The sequence below is a fragment of the Zingiber officinale genome, chromosome 1B, assembly GCF_018446385.1.
Source record: "Zingiber officinale cultivar Zhangliang chromosome 1B, Zo_v1.1, whole genome shotgun sequence".
NCBI lineage: Eukaryota > Viridiplantae > Streptophyta > Magnoliopsida > Zingiberales > Zingiberaceae > Zingiber > Zingiber officinale.
The window spans coordinates 143782941-143798490 of NC_055986.1; the positions used below are offsets into that span (position 1 = coordinate 143782941).

The following is a 15550-nucleotide window of genomic DNA, read 5'->3' on the forward strand; positions in this document are numbered from 1 at the left end:
CTCGGCTGCAAGAAGAACATCAACATTAGAATAAAGAAACGAAGGTCAGGTGAGGTAGGACAGGTCGTATCTAAGGAACGCGGTAGCTCTAAAGGAATGTGGCTCAGCCGGAATAGAAATAAGACATCCACGGTTAGCAGTCTGAGTAGGTCCAAGCACTAGCATCCCAGTTGTGTATGAAATCAAGGTCTGTCTGAAAATCCCTTAGATGTGGTGCTGGAGGAGGAGTTGAGCACCATTGAGTAGACCATTCCACGACTAGGGAAAAACTAAGGAAAAAATATTTTTCCTTCCACTTCGAATCAAAGGATGGGAGGGGAACAAAAAAGGAAGTCCGAGTGCGGGCCTGGAGACAGAAAAAGCCCTCACTGTGACGGCGGAGAGTAAAGAAGCAGTGGAATAAGCGAGGAGTCCAGGGTATGTCACACACTTTGTAGAGAAGAACGAAGCCAGACAAGATCCTTATGGAGTTAGAGGTAAGTTGACAAAGGGGAATACGGAAATAGCGACTCACTTGGGAAAAGAAAGGATGAAGAGGAAGGCAGAGACCGACAACAAACTGTTCCTTAAAGAATATCACATACCCCGTCGGAGGCGAAGAGACCCGGTAGACCTCAGAGGATATGATGATGTGTATGGCCCTGGGGATTTCATAGGTGAAGCAAAGATCGTCCAGATCCACACCGGTAAAGGTCGAAACTTCGGGAGCATAGGTAGGTGTAGGGGAATCCATGGGCTGAGGAGAATGTAAAACGTAAGGGACAGAGCACAATCGGTGTCAGAGACAAGGGGAAAGCTTACTCTTGAGACGAAAAGTTCAGTAAAGCAGATGGGGAAGGGTATTTATAGTTGCTAAGGGGGGGGGGGGGGCATAAAGGGCCTCGTCATCAGCGCCCATTAAATGGCTCGTATTTAAAGTAGCTGACGCCAGCCGTAAACCTAAGAGCAATGATAATAGCAGGATCCTTCTAGAGAATCGAGCCGAGGGGGTGTGTCGGAAAACATGCAGGTAAAAGATATGAGGAGAATGAAGGGTTGCTGGGACCTTGGGAACAGGAGACGCTACAATAGCTCTCTGTATGAGAACTCGCAAGTACAGGGTGGTAGCTCGATCGCGTAAAACCTGGGTGGGCGCCCTAATATGGACCGATCCGACAAAGCGACTGATCGGGTAGCCCAATCACCAGCCTCGGTCAATACATTAAACAGACTGGAAAGATTAGGTGCTCGGTCGGGTAACAAAAACCTGACTGGTAGCGGGCCTTAACTCCTACACGGAGACTAAGTCGATGAACCCTTTGTCGGAGGGATGCGTAGTGAACAAACTATGTGAATGTAGCAAAAGGGGAGTAGCGGGGAATATATGCAAACGTATTCAGTAAACAATACATGGTACTAGGGTCATCCACCCAAACATATGCCTCTAATAATTTTCAAAGTCTAAATACACATTCATGAAAGAGAAGGGTACAAGACAGGCGCCAGCTAATCATCAAAAGTCGGGAAGGCATCATCGGGAAGCTCTTGTAGAAGGTGACCCCTGTCTAAGAAATCCTCAGGAGGGGCTAACTGGAGGTAGCCCTTCTCACGAAGCTACAAAAGGGCCCCCACACCTCCGTAGCAAACCATCCAAGCAATGAGATTGTCTATCTTTGCTCCAAATACTCCATAAGCAAGATAAGCAGCCTTATAAGCTTCCAGACGAGCAGCCTTACCGGCCTGATAATCTTTCAGCTCGTCCTTGGCCTTGTCTGCATCAGTTCGGACCAGGACCAACTCTTGGTGTGTGGTGGCAGCTTCTTCCTTAGCCTTGGACAGGTTTGCTTGGTGGGACTTCAGGGTAGCCGAGCCTACCTCCCATTACTTCCGAAGAGCATCTTCCTGATCAATACTAGCGATCAGGTCTACCTTCTTTACCTCTAGATCTTTCGCCAGAGCAGCATGCGCTTCCTACAGTTCCTTCAGCTGCGACGAGAGGGTCGCCACCTGAGTCTCCTTCTCCGCTAAATCGGCCAAAATTTGGTTGCGCCTCAACCCTTCAGACTTAAGCTTGGACTCACTTGTCTTCGGGGTCGATTGCAAGGTCTGCACCTCTCTGATTCTGCCTAAGCCACGTCCCGGGTAGTTTGGGCCTTCTCCCCGATAGTTTGAAGATAGGATTGTATCGGGTTATCAGAGGCAGTCAAATCAAAAATGTGGCCAGTGGTAGTAGGGGATTCTAACTCTCGAAGACGAGCCCTTAGGGACTCGTTCTCTCATTGTAGGTTGGCCACGTACTGGGATATACTTAGACCCATGGTACAAGTCTGTCAAGTACAGGGAAAGATTAACATTAACTCAAGGATCAGGAAAACAGAGAAAAAAGATAGGAAACTCATCGATACTAGCTGATTAGAGAACAGATCAGCTAGCTCCAGAGGGGGTCCTTCCAAAATCTGGTCGGTGGCGATCTTCCATGACTCGGCTAAGGCCCCATGAAATTTCACCTAGCCGTAGTGAGGAGAAGTGCTGGCCGATGGGATGGGGCCCTGCACCTGCAGAGAAGGCAACTGGAAGGAAGAGGTGAAGACATACTTGCCCTTGAGACACTCCTTGGGGCGCGAAGAGGAGGCCGGTGCCAACGAAGGAGTAGAGGGTGGAAGAGAAGGGGTCACGACATCTTCGGGCTAATCTCCGGACCAGGAGACGGTCTACTCCGTGACAGAAACTGAGACAGGAGAAGTCGCAACCTCTATTATTAGAGAAGGGGTTACCCGAGCAGGGGTTTTCGCCTTGGTCTTGGAGGAAAGAGGGAGCCTTGATGGAAAGGATTGAACTGATGGGATGACTCGTTTCCTTTTTCGCTGGAGGCGTAGGCGCTTCTCTGGAGGAGGAGAGGGGACCCTCTCCTCCACGGTTTCTTCAGTTCCAAGGGCCTTGGGGTCCTCGGACGGTTGAGAGGAAGCCTCTGCCGAGGTGTTGGTTTGCAGGGCATAAGGAACCTCATGTTCCTCTAAAATCTCCTGGCCCCGTTTCTTTAAAACATCGTTGGGCAATTTAGAAGAATCAAGGGCAAAGGCACGAAACATGGCGGCTTCTGCGAAACAAAAAGAAAAATACTTTAGTTAGCAAAGACTGGGAAGTGGAGGAATTGGATCTTACCAAGAGGAGCGCCCAAAGGTGTCCGGATAGGGCTGAGCCCAAAAGTGTATAGTATGCTCTCTTGTAGCAGAAAGAGGAGTCATAGTTGCACGCCCACCAACTTTTCAGAAGTTGTGTGGCAGGGTAGTTGGTGTTGGTGGTCGCGTAGCTCAAAGGGAGTGGGGAGAGTATAGCGCCATTTAGCTGGCCAGGATGCTTTGGACATAAAAAATCTAGAGTACTTCTAACCTTTGTTGGAAGAAGGCATCCCGTCAAAATACTTGTACCCGACCCTGGACTGCATCATGAAAACGCTAGGCTCCGAGCACTTGAGGATGTAAAAATGATGAAAAAACTACAGGGTCAGAGGTATTCGATATAGACGACACAGGATCACCATTCCGCACATGGCACGAAAGTCGTTAGGGGTGAATTGAGATAATGCAACGCCGAAGTATCGGCTCAGGGAAGAAAAAAATGGATTGATAGGGAAGCGGAGTCGGCCAAGGAGTTGGTCTTTAAAGAAGATTACAAAACTGGCCGGAGGGGAGGAAGGATGGTCGTTAGGCCCGGGGGAACGAAGTTTGTAGGCCTCGGAAAGTTCCAAACTCACCCGAATGACCCTAAGATCACTATTGTCCATATCGGAGCGGAAGTATGCATGCCATGACACCTCCATCTCACCGGCCATTACAAGAGTGGGAGTTGAGAAAGGAAGGGTACTTATAGAGGACAAAGGAAATGTGCAAAGAAGAAGCTAAGTAGGCGGAAGCAAGAGGAGGAAGAAAACTCGAAGGAAGTCGAAGCGGTGAGGGATGATGGAAGACATCCTTTAGGGTTTTTAAACCAAAACCCTTAAGAAACATCGGAAAGCGAGTCGAACAACTGAAACAGCCTAGCACACATTAGCCGTCAGATCAAGAAGCGGAAGCTATTTAGGGTCGCATGCAAAAAGCGTGCATCATACATTATGGCGAGTTAAGTTAGTGGGACACGTGTCATCTCCCGAGGAAAGACCATTTATGATGGAAGTGATAGAAAAATCATGGAAGGAGATATGTAAACAGGAATACCTTACCTTATGAAGACCATGACTCGGAGACTGAAAATTCCATGTGGCTGCCTCGGGAAACGAAGAAGAAAGCGGTGGGAAGTGTCACTCTAAATTTGGCGCCTTTATGCCTCCTCGCAATCAGAGTAAGGTTTAAATTTAACTAAAAGTCTTATAAATTGTACCTTGTGATCGCAGGAGCATTAAGCTTAGTCCTCTAGCACGATCCCTTAAAGTCACAGATGTTGCTCATCTGGATCACTGTCTGGTCAGACCTCCAGATCCATCCCTGATTAGGTCTCCAGAGGAAGTCCTGGTCTGGTCTCAAGAGGAAGTCCTAGTCAGGTCTCCAGATCTATTCCTGGTCAGACCTCTAGATTCGTTCCTGGTCAGATCTCCAGATTCATGCATGGTCAAGCCTCCCGATCCCTTCCTGGTCATGATCTTACACCCAACGACCTCTCGGTCGGGATTCCAGACTCTTGCCCCAGTGCGAGTTATAAGTGAGCTTGCTCTCGCGCCTCTAGACTCTTGCCCCAGCCCGAGTTATAAGTGAGCATGCTCTCACGCCTTCAGACTCTCGCCTCAGCGCGAGTTATAAGTGAGCATGCTCTCACGCCTCCAGACTCTCTCCCCAGCGAGAGTTATAAGTGAGTTTGCTCTCACGACCAACGATTTTCCGGTCAAGATTCCAAACTCTCACCCCCACGCGAGTTATAAGTGAACATGCTCTCACGCCTCCAGACTCTCGTCCCAGTGAGAGCTATGAGTGAGCATACTCTCACAACCAATGATCCCTCAGGCAGGATTTCAAAACTCTCGGCCTCACATCTTAGCATGACCCCGCTCAGTAACTCAGGGGTCAGTTTTTACACTCTTACCCCCGAATGGGTTATCAGCAAGCAAAGAAGTGCTAGGAGAGAAAACAAAAGAAAAACAAAGACTAAGGTCCAGCCAGATTTATATTTATTAGGTAGAATATAGAAGACGCCACTCAAAATCTCATTTCCACAATTAAGGATATCTAAGCAATCAGAAGTCTGGGCCAGTGTCAGTAGCCAGTCGACATCTTGAGCAAGGGTGTTCCGCATGACCTGCTTGCCCCGAGTAAGATTGCGCCTGAGCTAGCTCTGCCTTGGTGAATTGAATAATGCGACACTGCTAAGCAATAGTTTCATCTTTGAGCCAGTTCTCTTCCTAAAGAACGGCTATGAAAGCAGCATGTTTCTCTTTTAGATAGATTAGGAATTAGGCCTGGCTCTCCAAATCTGCATAAGCTTTCTGCTTCAGTGCCACTTCAGCCTTGGTCTGAGACTTAGTGGCTAACCAAAGTTCCTTAATATCTCGACGAAGAGAAGACTGAAGATCTCTATCATGTGACATCTCGGCTAAAGCAGTATCTTTTGGGAAAGTAGCTGAGTCAGATGGGATAACTGTTGGTGCAGGAGTGACACCTCGTCAGACTCAGAGGTCGAGGTCATGGTTAGAAGAAGTCAGCAAGAAAAGTACAATAGTGTAGGGGGACTCGACCCTTTTTGAAGAGGGAGATGTGAAGAGACGACTTTGAGGGGTTGGTGAGGTCCTTCTCCCGAGGTGGATTGGGTGATTAAATAGGTTACATACCCGAGGATCTAGGGAAAGGAGCAGCATTTAAGGACGTCATGGAGGAAGACATCATGGTGGAACAAGTAAACTAGAGCCTGAGTCTAGTCAGTCTGACCTGAGCCTCCTTCGACTAGACTTGGGGGGAGGCTTGTGATACGACACATGATGGCGGGGGTCCGATAAAGTTGGGAAGTTAGAAGTCAAGAGGAAGTGGCAGTCAGAAGTCATGGGGGCTTGGCGGTCAGAAGTTAAGGGGACGTGGCAGTCAGAAGTCAAGGGGATGTGGCAGTCAACAAGTATGGATAGAGGAAGTAAGACTGGGTGACGACGTCAGAAACATGTTTCCCAGTCGGGTTCTCACAGACTAAAACTCTAGATCTGAGACATCTGGGTAGATAGTCGGGGTGATACCTGACTTGGATCTGACTAATCAGTCTCTCATTACCTGGTCATTTCTAGGCCTAGTTCTCTTAGTAAGCTAATTCTCGGTCAGCTAACTCTCGGTCGGCTCCTGGATGATCTCTCCACAACTCCCGACCTCCCAGGGTCTGAGCCAGGTGTTATACCCGACTAATCATCCCGAGCTATCCTATTTATACCCGGTCGGGACAGAAGGCGCTACATGACAACAAGACCAGAAAATCGTAACCGCTTGTCAAAGAATAATTGCTAAGTGTCAGAGAATATTCCAACGGTCTACAGTCACCTGCGAATGGAACCTTCCTTCAGTCTATGTAAGGATGTCACGTGTCTTCTATCACTCGACAAGTCCTGACATCCGACATTCTCTGACAGCAGTCAGGCTCCAGAAGGTACGCATTGTCATATAAAGAGGGAGGTCCTCTCCCTCATACAGACAATGGCGTAGCCAGATTGAACAATTACCCTGGGCTAAAAATGTTGAACCCAGTAAAGCCCAGCCCAACATAGCAAGGTTAAGGCCTAAAATTGCTGGGCATTGCTTACTAGGTGAGGCTAACCCTGGGCTAAAAATGTTGAACCCAGTAAAGCCTAGCCCAGCATAGCAAAGTTAAGACCTAAAATTGTTGGGCATTGCTTACTAGGTGAGGCTAAAATTACCGGGCATTGCTAGGTTGCACTGGGCTAGAGCCCAGTAAAGCCCAGCCCTGGCTACGCCATTGCATACAGATACGCGCTCTCGCACATTCACACTTGTCTTCTACTTTCCTTCTCCTTCGTATACTGTTTTTCTGAGGAAAAAATACCTAACTTGAGCATCGGAGGGCCCGCTCTGAGGACTTTTTCCCGGATTTCTAGCCTCTAATGCCCATGTGCTTGTCTGAGTGTGTGCGGAGCTCAAGTACCGTCGGCTCAGTCACCTTCATCCATCAGCACCACGTGAAAGTCCATTTTCAAAAGTGTTTGTAAGAAAAGTATCTCAATCGCCTCATCCCCCCACCACCAACAATAATTCATCCGATTTTAATTTTACTCAGACTCATGATAGGATCATAACATATGATAAAAACCAATGAATAATGCATCATAGATTGAGGACCGTTTTATGTTTGCTGATTCGTTCTAATTTTGATCGTTGATTTTTTGCAGTATAACGTATCTAATTTTTCCACCCTTTTTCCCAGCACTTTTTCGTCGTCTCTGACCTGACAAATCAGTGAAAAAAAATCTTCCTAACTGTAGCTTTCGACTTGAGAGTGAGATAATGTGTTATTATTATTATTATTATTATAATGTTCATGGCTTAAAAATCACCTCTTGAATATCTTAAAAAAAAAAAAAAAAAATTGGACCGAGATCAATTAATTGATATCTAAATTTTCAAAATAATAATAATAATAATAATAATTCTAATAAAATAAAAAATACCTCTTATTTTTATTATTATTAAAACAGTATCACATATTAAAAAATATTTAACAATAGTTTATCTTCATTTTCATTCAAAAATATTCTTTTTTTCAAACTAATCCAATATTTTTTGTAACATTTTAGTTAGAATTATTTTATCATTAGCTAAAACTATTCTAATACCGATCAAAATTACTTTAGTATTGATTAAAACTACTAGACTCAAGTAAAATTGCTCCTAACTATTATGCAGTAGTTTTGATTAAAATTATTATAGTATATAGTAATTTTTATTAATATTGAAATATTTTTTATTGGAATTACTTTACATTATAGTAGTTTTTTTAATTAAAATTACTAGAATAATATTAGATCGGCCAAATAAAAAAAAAAATAATTTAAGAAATAAATTTAGATTAAGTCCCTTTTTTAAAAATTTTTCAACATAACATTACGGAGCACAAATCTCTATAAATTACAAATCCTCTGATCTATAACATCTATTAATTTATTTTGGTAGACCTTACCTATTAAATAGATAAGGTCCATTTTAATTCATCAATTAAAGGCCACTAATCAAAATAACGAACTTTATTTTTCTAAAAAAAATAATTATTTTGCCCTATTTATATCCAAAGTACTCACACACCTTGCAGTGCAGCTCAAGAAAACATCAACATGGAATTGAAACAAGAGTGCTGTTTCAAGCTTTTTCTTCTCCTCTTGTCATGTGCAGGCTTATCAGCCTCTCAATCCTCCACCGATCACCTGGCTCTTCTCTCCTTCAAGTCTCTCATCTCCGACGACCCAACCGGCGCCATGTCCTCATGGGGAAACGCCTCCCTCCGCTCGTGCCAATGGCGAGGCGTGACATGCACTTACCTCAATGACCAAGAGAGAGTCACAGCTTTGAATTTGAGTTCCCTCCAATTGTCGGGCAAACTCTCGCCATCCCTTGCCAACCTCACTTTCCTTGAAAACCTCGACATCTCTTTCAACGCTCTCGGTGGTACCATTCCACGAGAGCTCGAAAATCTATCCAACCTCAAGCATCTTGATTTCAGCAACAACAAGCTTCAAGGAGACATCCCTGGCAACCTTGGCTCCCTCACACGGCTCCAAAATCTCTCCTTATATAGCAATCTTCTCACAGGAGCCATTCCTCCTGAGATTGGTAACCTCTCGAGCTTGAGAAGACTTTACTTGAGCGTCAACCAATTCAGCAGCTCAATTCCTGCTTCAATTGGCAACCTCTCCTCCCTTTCAATACTTCATTTGGACACTAATCAACTCACTGGAGCCGTCCCTTCTTCTATTGGAAATCTTGTCAACCTCACCAAACTCTTGCTGCATAACAATAATCTCTCCGGGTCCATCCCAACTGAGATAGGAAACCTTGCCAATCTGATCACGCTGATAATGGGTGGCAATCGGCTTACTGGCAGAATTCCTACGAGTTTGGGGTTGCTGCACAATTTATATGTATTGTCTCTGAGTGGTAATTTGCTTGAGGCAAAGAATGCTGCTGAGTGGAGTTTTCTGGATGCCTTGACCAATTGCACCAATCTGCAAGTGCTGGTTTTGGAGAACAATAATTTAGGCGGAGCGTTGCCAAAATCCATAGTTAATTTGTCCAAAGTTCTTCATGATCTGAGGCTCGGTGGTAATCATATAGCCGGAAGCATTCCTGCAGAGATTGGGAGGCTTGTTTCCTTGTCAAGAATTAATATGTCGTCCAACTATCTCGATGGTGTCATTCCCACAGCACTGGGAAGCCTTTCCGAATTGGTAGAAGTAGACTTGAGTCGAAACCACTTTGATGGAGAAATACCTGCAACTGTTGGCAACGTAATTGGGCTGACTAAACTTGTTTTGGCTTCCAATAAACTTAACGGATCCATACCAAACAGTCTTGGGAAGTGCCGGCTAGAGAGACTGGATCTTTCTGCCAACAGATTGATTGGAGCAGTGCCCAAAGAGATTCTCTTAATTCCTTCACTCTCCGTACTTCTCAATGTTTCACACAACTCACTATCAGGACCTCTGCCTCCAGAAATTGGACACTTGAATAATCTCCAAACGATTGACGTCTCTTACAATCAACTTACTGGCGGTATTCCTCCCGCCATTGCTCAATGTAAAGTCCTTCAGAATCTTTACCTGCAAATGAATCTTTTCCAGGGATCCATTCCTTTGAAATTTAGCCAATTGAAAGGGATTCAAATTCTGGACATCTCCAACAACAACTTGTCTGGAAACGTACCGGATTTTCTTGGGAGCTTTCCTTATTTGACTTATCTTAACCTCTCCTTCAACAATTTACAGGGCGAGCTGCCAAGAGATGGAACATTTAGTAACGTTACTTCGTTCTCTGTGGTGGGAAACAAAGGACTTTGTGGTGGTGTTCCAGAGCTTGGTTTGGCACCATGCTCTATGGGGAAGAAACATCCATCTTGGAAGCTCGTTGTAGCTATTTCCATTGCTGGAGGAATCTTGTGTATTATCTCTCTCATTAGCTTCTATGCTGCTTGCCATAAGCAGAGGAGATCTTCTTCTATCTACTCGGATATCAAGGGGCCGTATAGGAAGGTCTCTTTTGCTGAGCTTCATAGAGCAACAGATGGATTCTCACCTTCTAATCTGGTCGGCAATGGGAGCTTTGGGTCTGTTTACAAAGGTTTAACGGATTGGGAAGATCATAATGCAGTGGCAGTGAAGGTGTTTGACCTAAAGCAAAAAGGGGGTTTCAGAAGCTTCACAACGGAATGTGAAGCTTTGAGAAGTATCAGACATCGGAACCTTGTCAAGATTATAACATCATGCTCAAGTTTAGACTTCAAACGGAACGACTTCAAAGCTTTAGTGTTTGAGTTCATGCCTAATGGAAGCCTGAGCAAGTGGCTACATCCTAAAGCAGATGAACAAGGCACACCCCAAATGCTAAGTCTCATCCAGAGATTGAATATATCAATTGAAGTTGCTTCTGCACTGGAGTATCTTCACCACCATGATCCAACTCCTGTTGTCCACTGTGATCTTAAGCCGACCAATATTCTCCTAGACCACGACATGGTTGCGCACGTTGGAGACTTTGGATTAGCAAGGTTTCATAATGCAACTGTCAGAACAAGGGCTGAGACATCAACAAGTTCACTCATACTAAAAGGAAGCATCGGATATGCTGCTCCAGGTTTGTTTACATTCATTTGATAATAATGGTTAAATAATCAAAACATAGCAGAGGAAAAAAAATACTAACTAAATTTTGCTACATTTTAACAATAAGGAATTTTGAATTACGATACTCGTCTAAATAAATAGCCTTTCAGTTATTGTAGTCACATTGTCTCAGGTACAAGTGTGATTTCTTGCAAACTCAGTACATTTCATTTATTTTTGATGAATTGCTAAGCTTTCATGTGGTCTTATCCCTCATTACAGAGTATGGATTGACCAATAAAGTTTCTGTCCAAGGCGATGTGTACAGTTACGGAATTCTTTTGCTCGAGATGTTTACTGGAAAGACACCAACAGATGCAGCCTTCAATGAAAATTTAAACCTTCATAAATATGTTGAAATGGCAATTGCTAAACAAGCTGTTGATGTCATGGACCCCAAACTATTGTCAGAATGGGGAGAAGAAACGCTTCACCTTGACCCATCAACAAAAGAAATCAGACTGAGAGCGGTAGAGTGTGTTAGTTCAGCACTTAGAGTTGGCATCCAGTGTTCCATGGAGTCGCCGAAAGAGCGAATGAAGATGGAAGATGCAGTAAGAGAGCTCCACAACATTAGGGATACATTTCTAAGGTATGGTTCAATATCTCCCCAAAAGTAGCCCCTGGCTTCAATTTATGATCATATTTACAAAAAAATATTCAGCCAATAGGCTTTGTATTCCCTATAGGATTTGCATGTAGAAAAGTTTATGTACAAATTGAATATGTATCTTTTTCTGAATTCACCATTATGTAGAAGCAGCGTTAAAAACATCGTTCTGCTTCTCTTGTTGTTGGAGTGCTGTTTTATAAATGTATAATGTTCTAGTATATCAAATATCTGTAGAGGTTAATCTTTAAATATAGATAAGCTATGCTTCGGATTAACGCAGTAGATGAATTAGGGATTAAACCGTCAATCTCCCGAATTAGAAGTTTGTACACTTAAATTATTAAAAAAAAGTCAGATATTTCTAAATTAACTACTTATCTGAATTCCTAATAGGATAGGCAATTGGAAAAGGAAAAAAAATCCAACTTATTTATGTTTAAATGTTTTTTTTAAGTTGGTATCTAGTATCTAATTCTTTGAACCGACTAATTTTAAGAGGGATTGGTGTTGGACCGGGTAGGCCGGTAGAAAGGTTTGAGTTGCTTGAAATATTAAAACAGAATACTTTCTCGATCTTTCAACTCAAGTTAACAATAATAGCAAATAAAATTAAATAGAAATAATAACTTAAATAAAATAAGTAAAAGACCAAGAATTACTTGATTACAACCTAAATGGTTATTAATTCAAGACAGTAGAAAGCTCACTGATCCGGTGGTCAAGGCAGGGGACCCCATTGCAAGAGGTCAACGCCACGTGGAGATCAAAGGGTCGGGGGTCCACCGGAGGAGGATGAGCCGACCGGACTCGGAAGGAAAGGATAGACCGATCGGCTAACCGAGGAGCATCCAACAATAAAAGGTGCCCTGACAGGGGTCGGGGTTCCGACGCTCAGTTGAAACAAGGTCTAAGAGCCGAGCGGAAGGCACTCGCCTGTAGCATATCAATGCAAGCGACAGGCGAGACGTGAGGGGCGTGCCGCCCGGCCGGCGCAGGGGATGAGGGCCGTCCGGACGATGGTCTCCGTCCAGCCGGCCGGACGTACGTCCCGGCTGGCGGTGGGTAAAGGGGGACAGGAACATCTTCTGACAGCCGTCAAGTCCTATGGCTAGGCCATACTCCAAGTCTGACAACGAGGTGTTCTGTTGTTCCATCGAAGACGTGATTGGACTGTAGCAGTATGACATCAGGTAAGCTTTCTGACAGACACATACCGAAGTATGGGCTTCGGACATGTATGTGCCTCGGTGGACGCACAAGAACCCTTCCACCGTTCTATATAACGAGCCTCATACTTCGCCGGAGGTACGCGTTGAACACCGTTGGAGCTACTTTTTCCACCACTTGCTTACCTGACTTGAGCGTCGGAGGGTCACCGCCGGGAACCCCTTCCCGGCCCGACTTCTGTGCAGGTTCGCCGGAGCTTCGTGCCACCAGTCGGAGATCCACGTCAGTAGTCGGAAAGCGCCCCGTGCCCAGCGTCCGTTGATTCAGCATTCGGACAGGATCAATTTGGCGCCGCCTGTGGGAACGCTCCTGCATCCGAACAGAAACAATGGACGAGGCTGGACGACAACACGCGGTGACGCTTTCGAATGAGGAACTTGACGCTCTGATCGAGATAAGGGCCACCAAGCTCGTGGAGCAAAAACAGAAAGCAACAGCCGAGCGGCCGGAGCAGCAAGCAACGTCAGCGTCTGGTGGTCGAGCGGAAGCACCGCCGGCCACTGTTGCATTTCATCGAGCCCTATTCTGCACCCCTGAAGCCGCAGCAGCTCATAGAGATCGAGGATCTTCTTCGGACGAAATGCCTAGACGAGACGATAGAAAAGGGAAAGCCCCTCGAGCGGACGCATCTCCCGAGCGGATCAATCGCCAATTTTCAGAGGCTATTCTACGAGATCCTCTGCCCAAGCACTATGTGCCTCCGACGATTGGCGAGTACAATGGGACAACCGACCCGGATGATCATCTGGGTAAGTTCGATAACACAGCTACTCTCCATCAATACACAGATGGAGTAAAGTGCCGAGTTTTTCCTACCACTCTCTCGGGATCGGCTCAACGGTGGTTTCGGAGGCTGCCGGACGGATCCATCACAAGCTTCAAGGACTTCCGAACGGCCTTCCTCCATCATTTTGCAAGCAGTCGGCGCTATCAAAAAACCAGCGTTAGTCTGTTCGCCATCAAACAAGAAGCCTGTGAATCGCTCCGAGCTTACATCCAGCGGTTCAACAAAGTGGCCATGGATATTCCAACGGCCACCTCGGAGACCATGATGAATGCCTTCACACAAGGCCTAGTGGATGGAGATTTTTTCCGATCACTCATCCGAAAGCCGCCCCGAGATTATGATCACATGCTACACCGGGCTAACGAATACATCAACGTGGAAGAAGCGCAAGCGGCAAGGAAAAAAGAAACTCCAACCGAGCGGGCTCCTCCTGCCGAGCGGAAACAGCACGCCGCTCATCAGCCGCCCAGAGGACCGAGGGCCGAAGCAATCCGATCCCCCCATGCCAGATCCCACGTGCAAGAGGTAGCTGCCGCTCGGCCCAAGCCAAAGAAGAAATGGACCCCGATGTTCTGCTCCTTCCACCGGACGGATACGCACAACACAAGGGATTGTCGAAGTCTTCCCTTCGTGGCTCATCCCGTGCCCCGGAATGCCGGACGACGGTCTCCCTCCGTCGATAGGAGACAGAGAACTCATGAAGCCGACCGGACTCGAACCGATAGGCGACAACAACAGACGTCCGATCGGCACCGCTCTCCAAGGCAGGAGAATCGCCGAAAGTCACGAGAACGGTCTCGACCGTCTGCTCGGGAAGAAGAGAATAGAAGCAATACTTCTCGAGGCGAGATCAACATTATTGCTAGCGGGCCGACCGGAGGAGACTCTAATCGAGCCAGAAAGGCGAGTGTCCGGCAGCTCCAAATTCATGCAGTCGGTTGCAGCCAAGAGCGGGCGAGCGGACCGGAAATCAGTTTCGGGCCTGGGGACTTGGAAGGAGTTGAAGTGCCCCACGACGACGCTCTGCTCATCAAAGTGGTAATAGCCAATTACACTATTCACCGCGTATTTGTTGACACAGGGAGCTCAGTCAACATCATATTCAAGAGGGCGTTCGATTAACTACAAATCGATCGAGCCGAATTGCTGCCCATGACAACCCCGCTCTATGGGTTTACGGGCAATGAAGTCCTGCCGGTCGGGCAAATCCGGCTAGCGATCTCGCTGGGAGAGGAGCCGCTCAGGAGGATGCGGACTGCAAACTTCGTGGTGGTCGACTCTCCCTCATCATACAACGTCATTTTGGGACGACCGGCGCTCAGCGAGTTCCGGGCGGCCGTCTCCACCTTCCACCAGAAGATCAAATTCCCCGTCGAAGACAAAGTGGGAGAGGTACGAGGAGACCAACTGGCAGCTCGGCGGTGCTACATTGAAATGGTCCGAGCAGAAGCAAGCTCCACTAGGAAATCGCCACGAATTGAGGTGAATGCTATAACTGAAAAGCCTTCCTCTTTAGTTTATGAAGAAAAAGAGGAAGTGCAGATACACCACACCCGATCGGAGGCTACGACATTCATTGCGTCCGATCTGGAGGTGAAGCAGAAAGAGGAGTTGATCCAATGCCTCAGAAGAAACCATGATGTCTTCGTCTGGTCGACACATGAGCTGCTCGGAATTTCACCAAGTATTGCGCAGCATGAGCTCCACGTCCGACCGAACGCTCGGCCAATCAAGCAGAGAAAAAGAGATTTCAGCGCCGAGCAGAATGCCATCATCCGGGCGGAGGTGGAGAAGCTTCTGGAAGCCGGCCATATACGCGAGGTGCAGTTCCCGAGCTGGCTGGCTAAGGGCAACAAGTGGAGAGTATGCAAAGATTTTCGGGATCTCAACAAAGCCTGCCCAAAAGACTTTTATCCTCTTCCCAGGATAGATCAGCTAGTGGACTCTACGGCCGGCTGCGAATTAATTTGTATGCTCGACGCTTACCAAGGCTATCATCAAGTGCCGCTCGCCCGTGAAGATCAAGAAAAAGTCAGCTTCGTGACGGCCGACGGCACATATTGCTATAATGTGATGCCATTCAGATTGAAGAATGCGG

General features: G+C 46.3%; 1 protein-coding gene across 1 annotated transcript; it reads left to right on the forward strand.

Annotated features, from left to right (window-relative positions):
- Positions 1 to 8266: 8266 nt before the first annotated feature.
- Positions 8267 to 11676, forward strand: LOC121983047 (putative receptor-like protein kinase At3g47110). The gene is made up of 2 exons (XM_042536038.1): positions 8267 to 10796; positions 11048 to 11676. Exons 1-2 carry the CDS (start codon positions 8285 to 8287, stop codon positions 11443 to 11445), a joined length of 2910 nt encoding a protein of 969 aa, XP_042391972.1. The 5' UTR covers positions 8267 to 8284; the 3' UTR covers positions 11446 to 11676.
- Positions 11677 to 15550: the final 3874 nt, after the last annotated feature.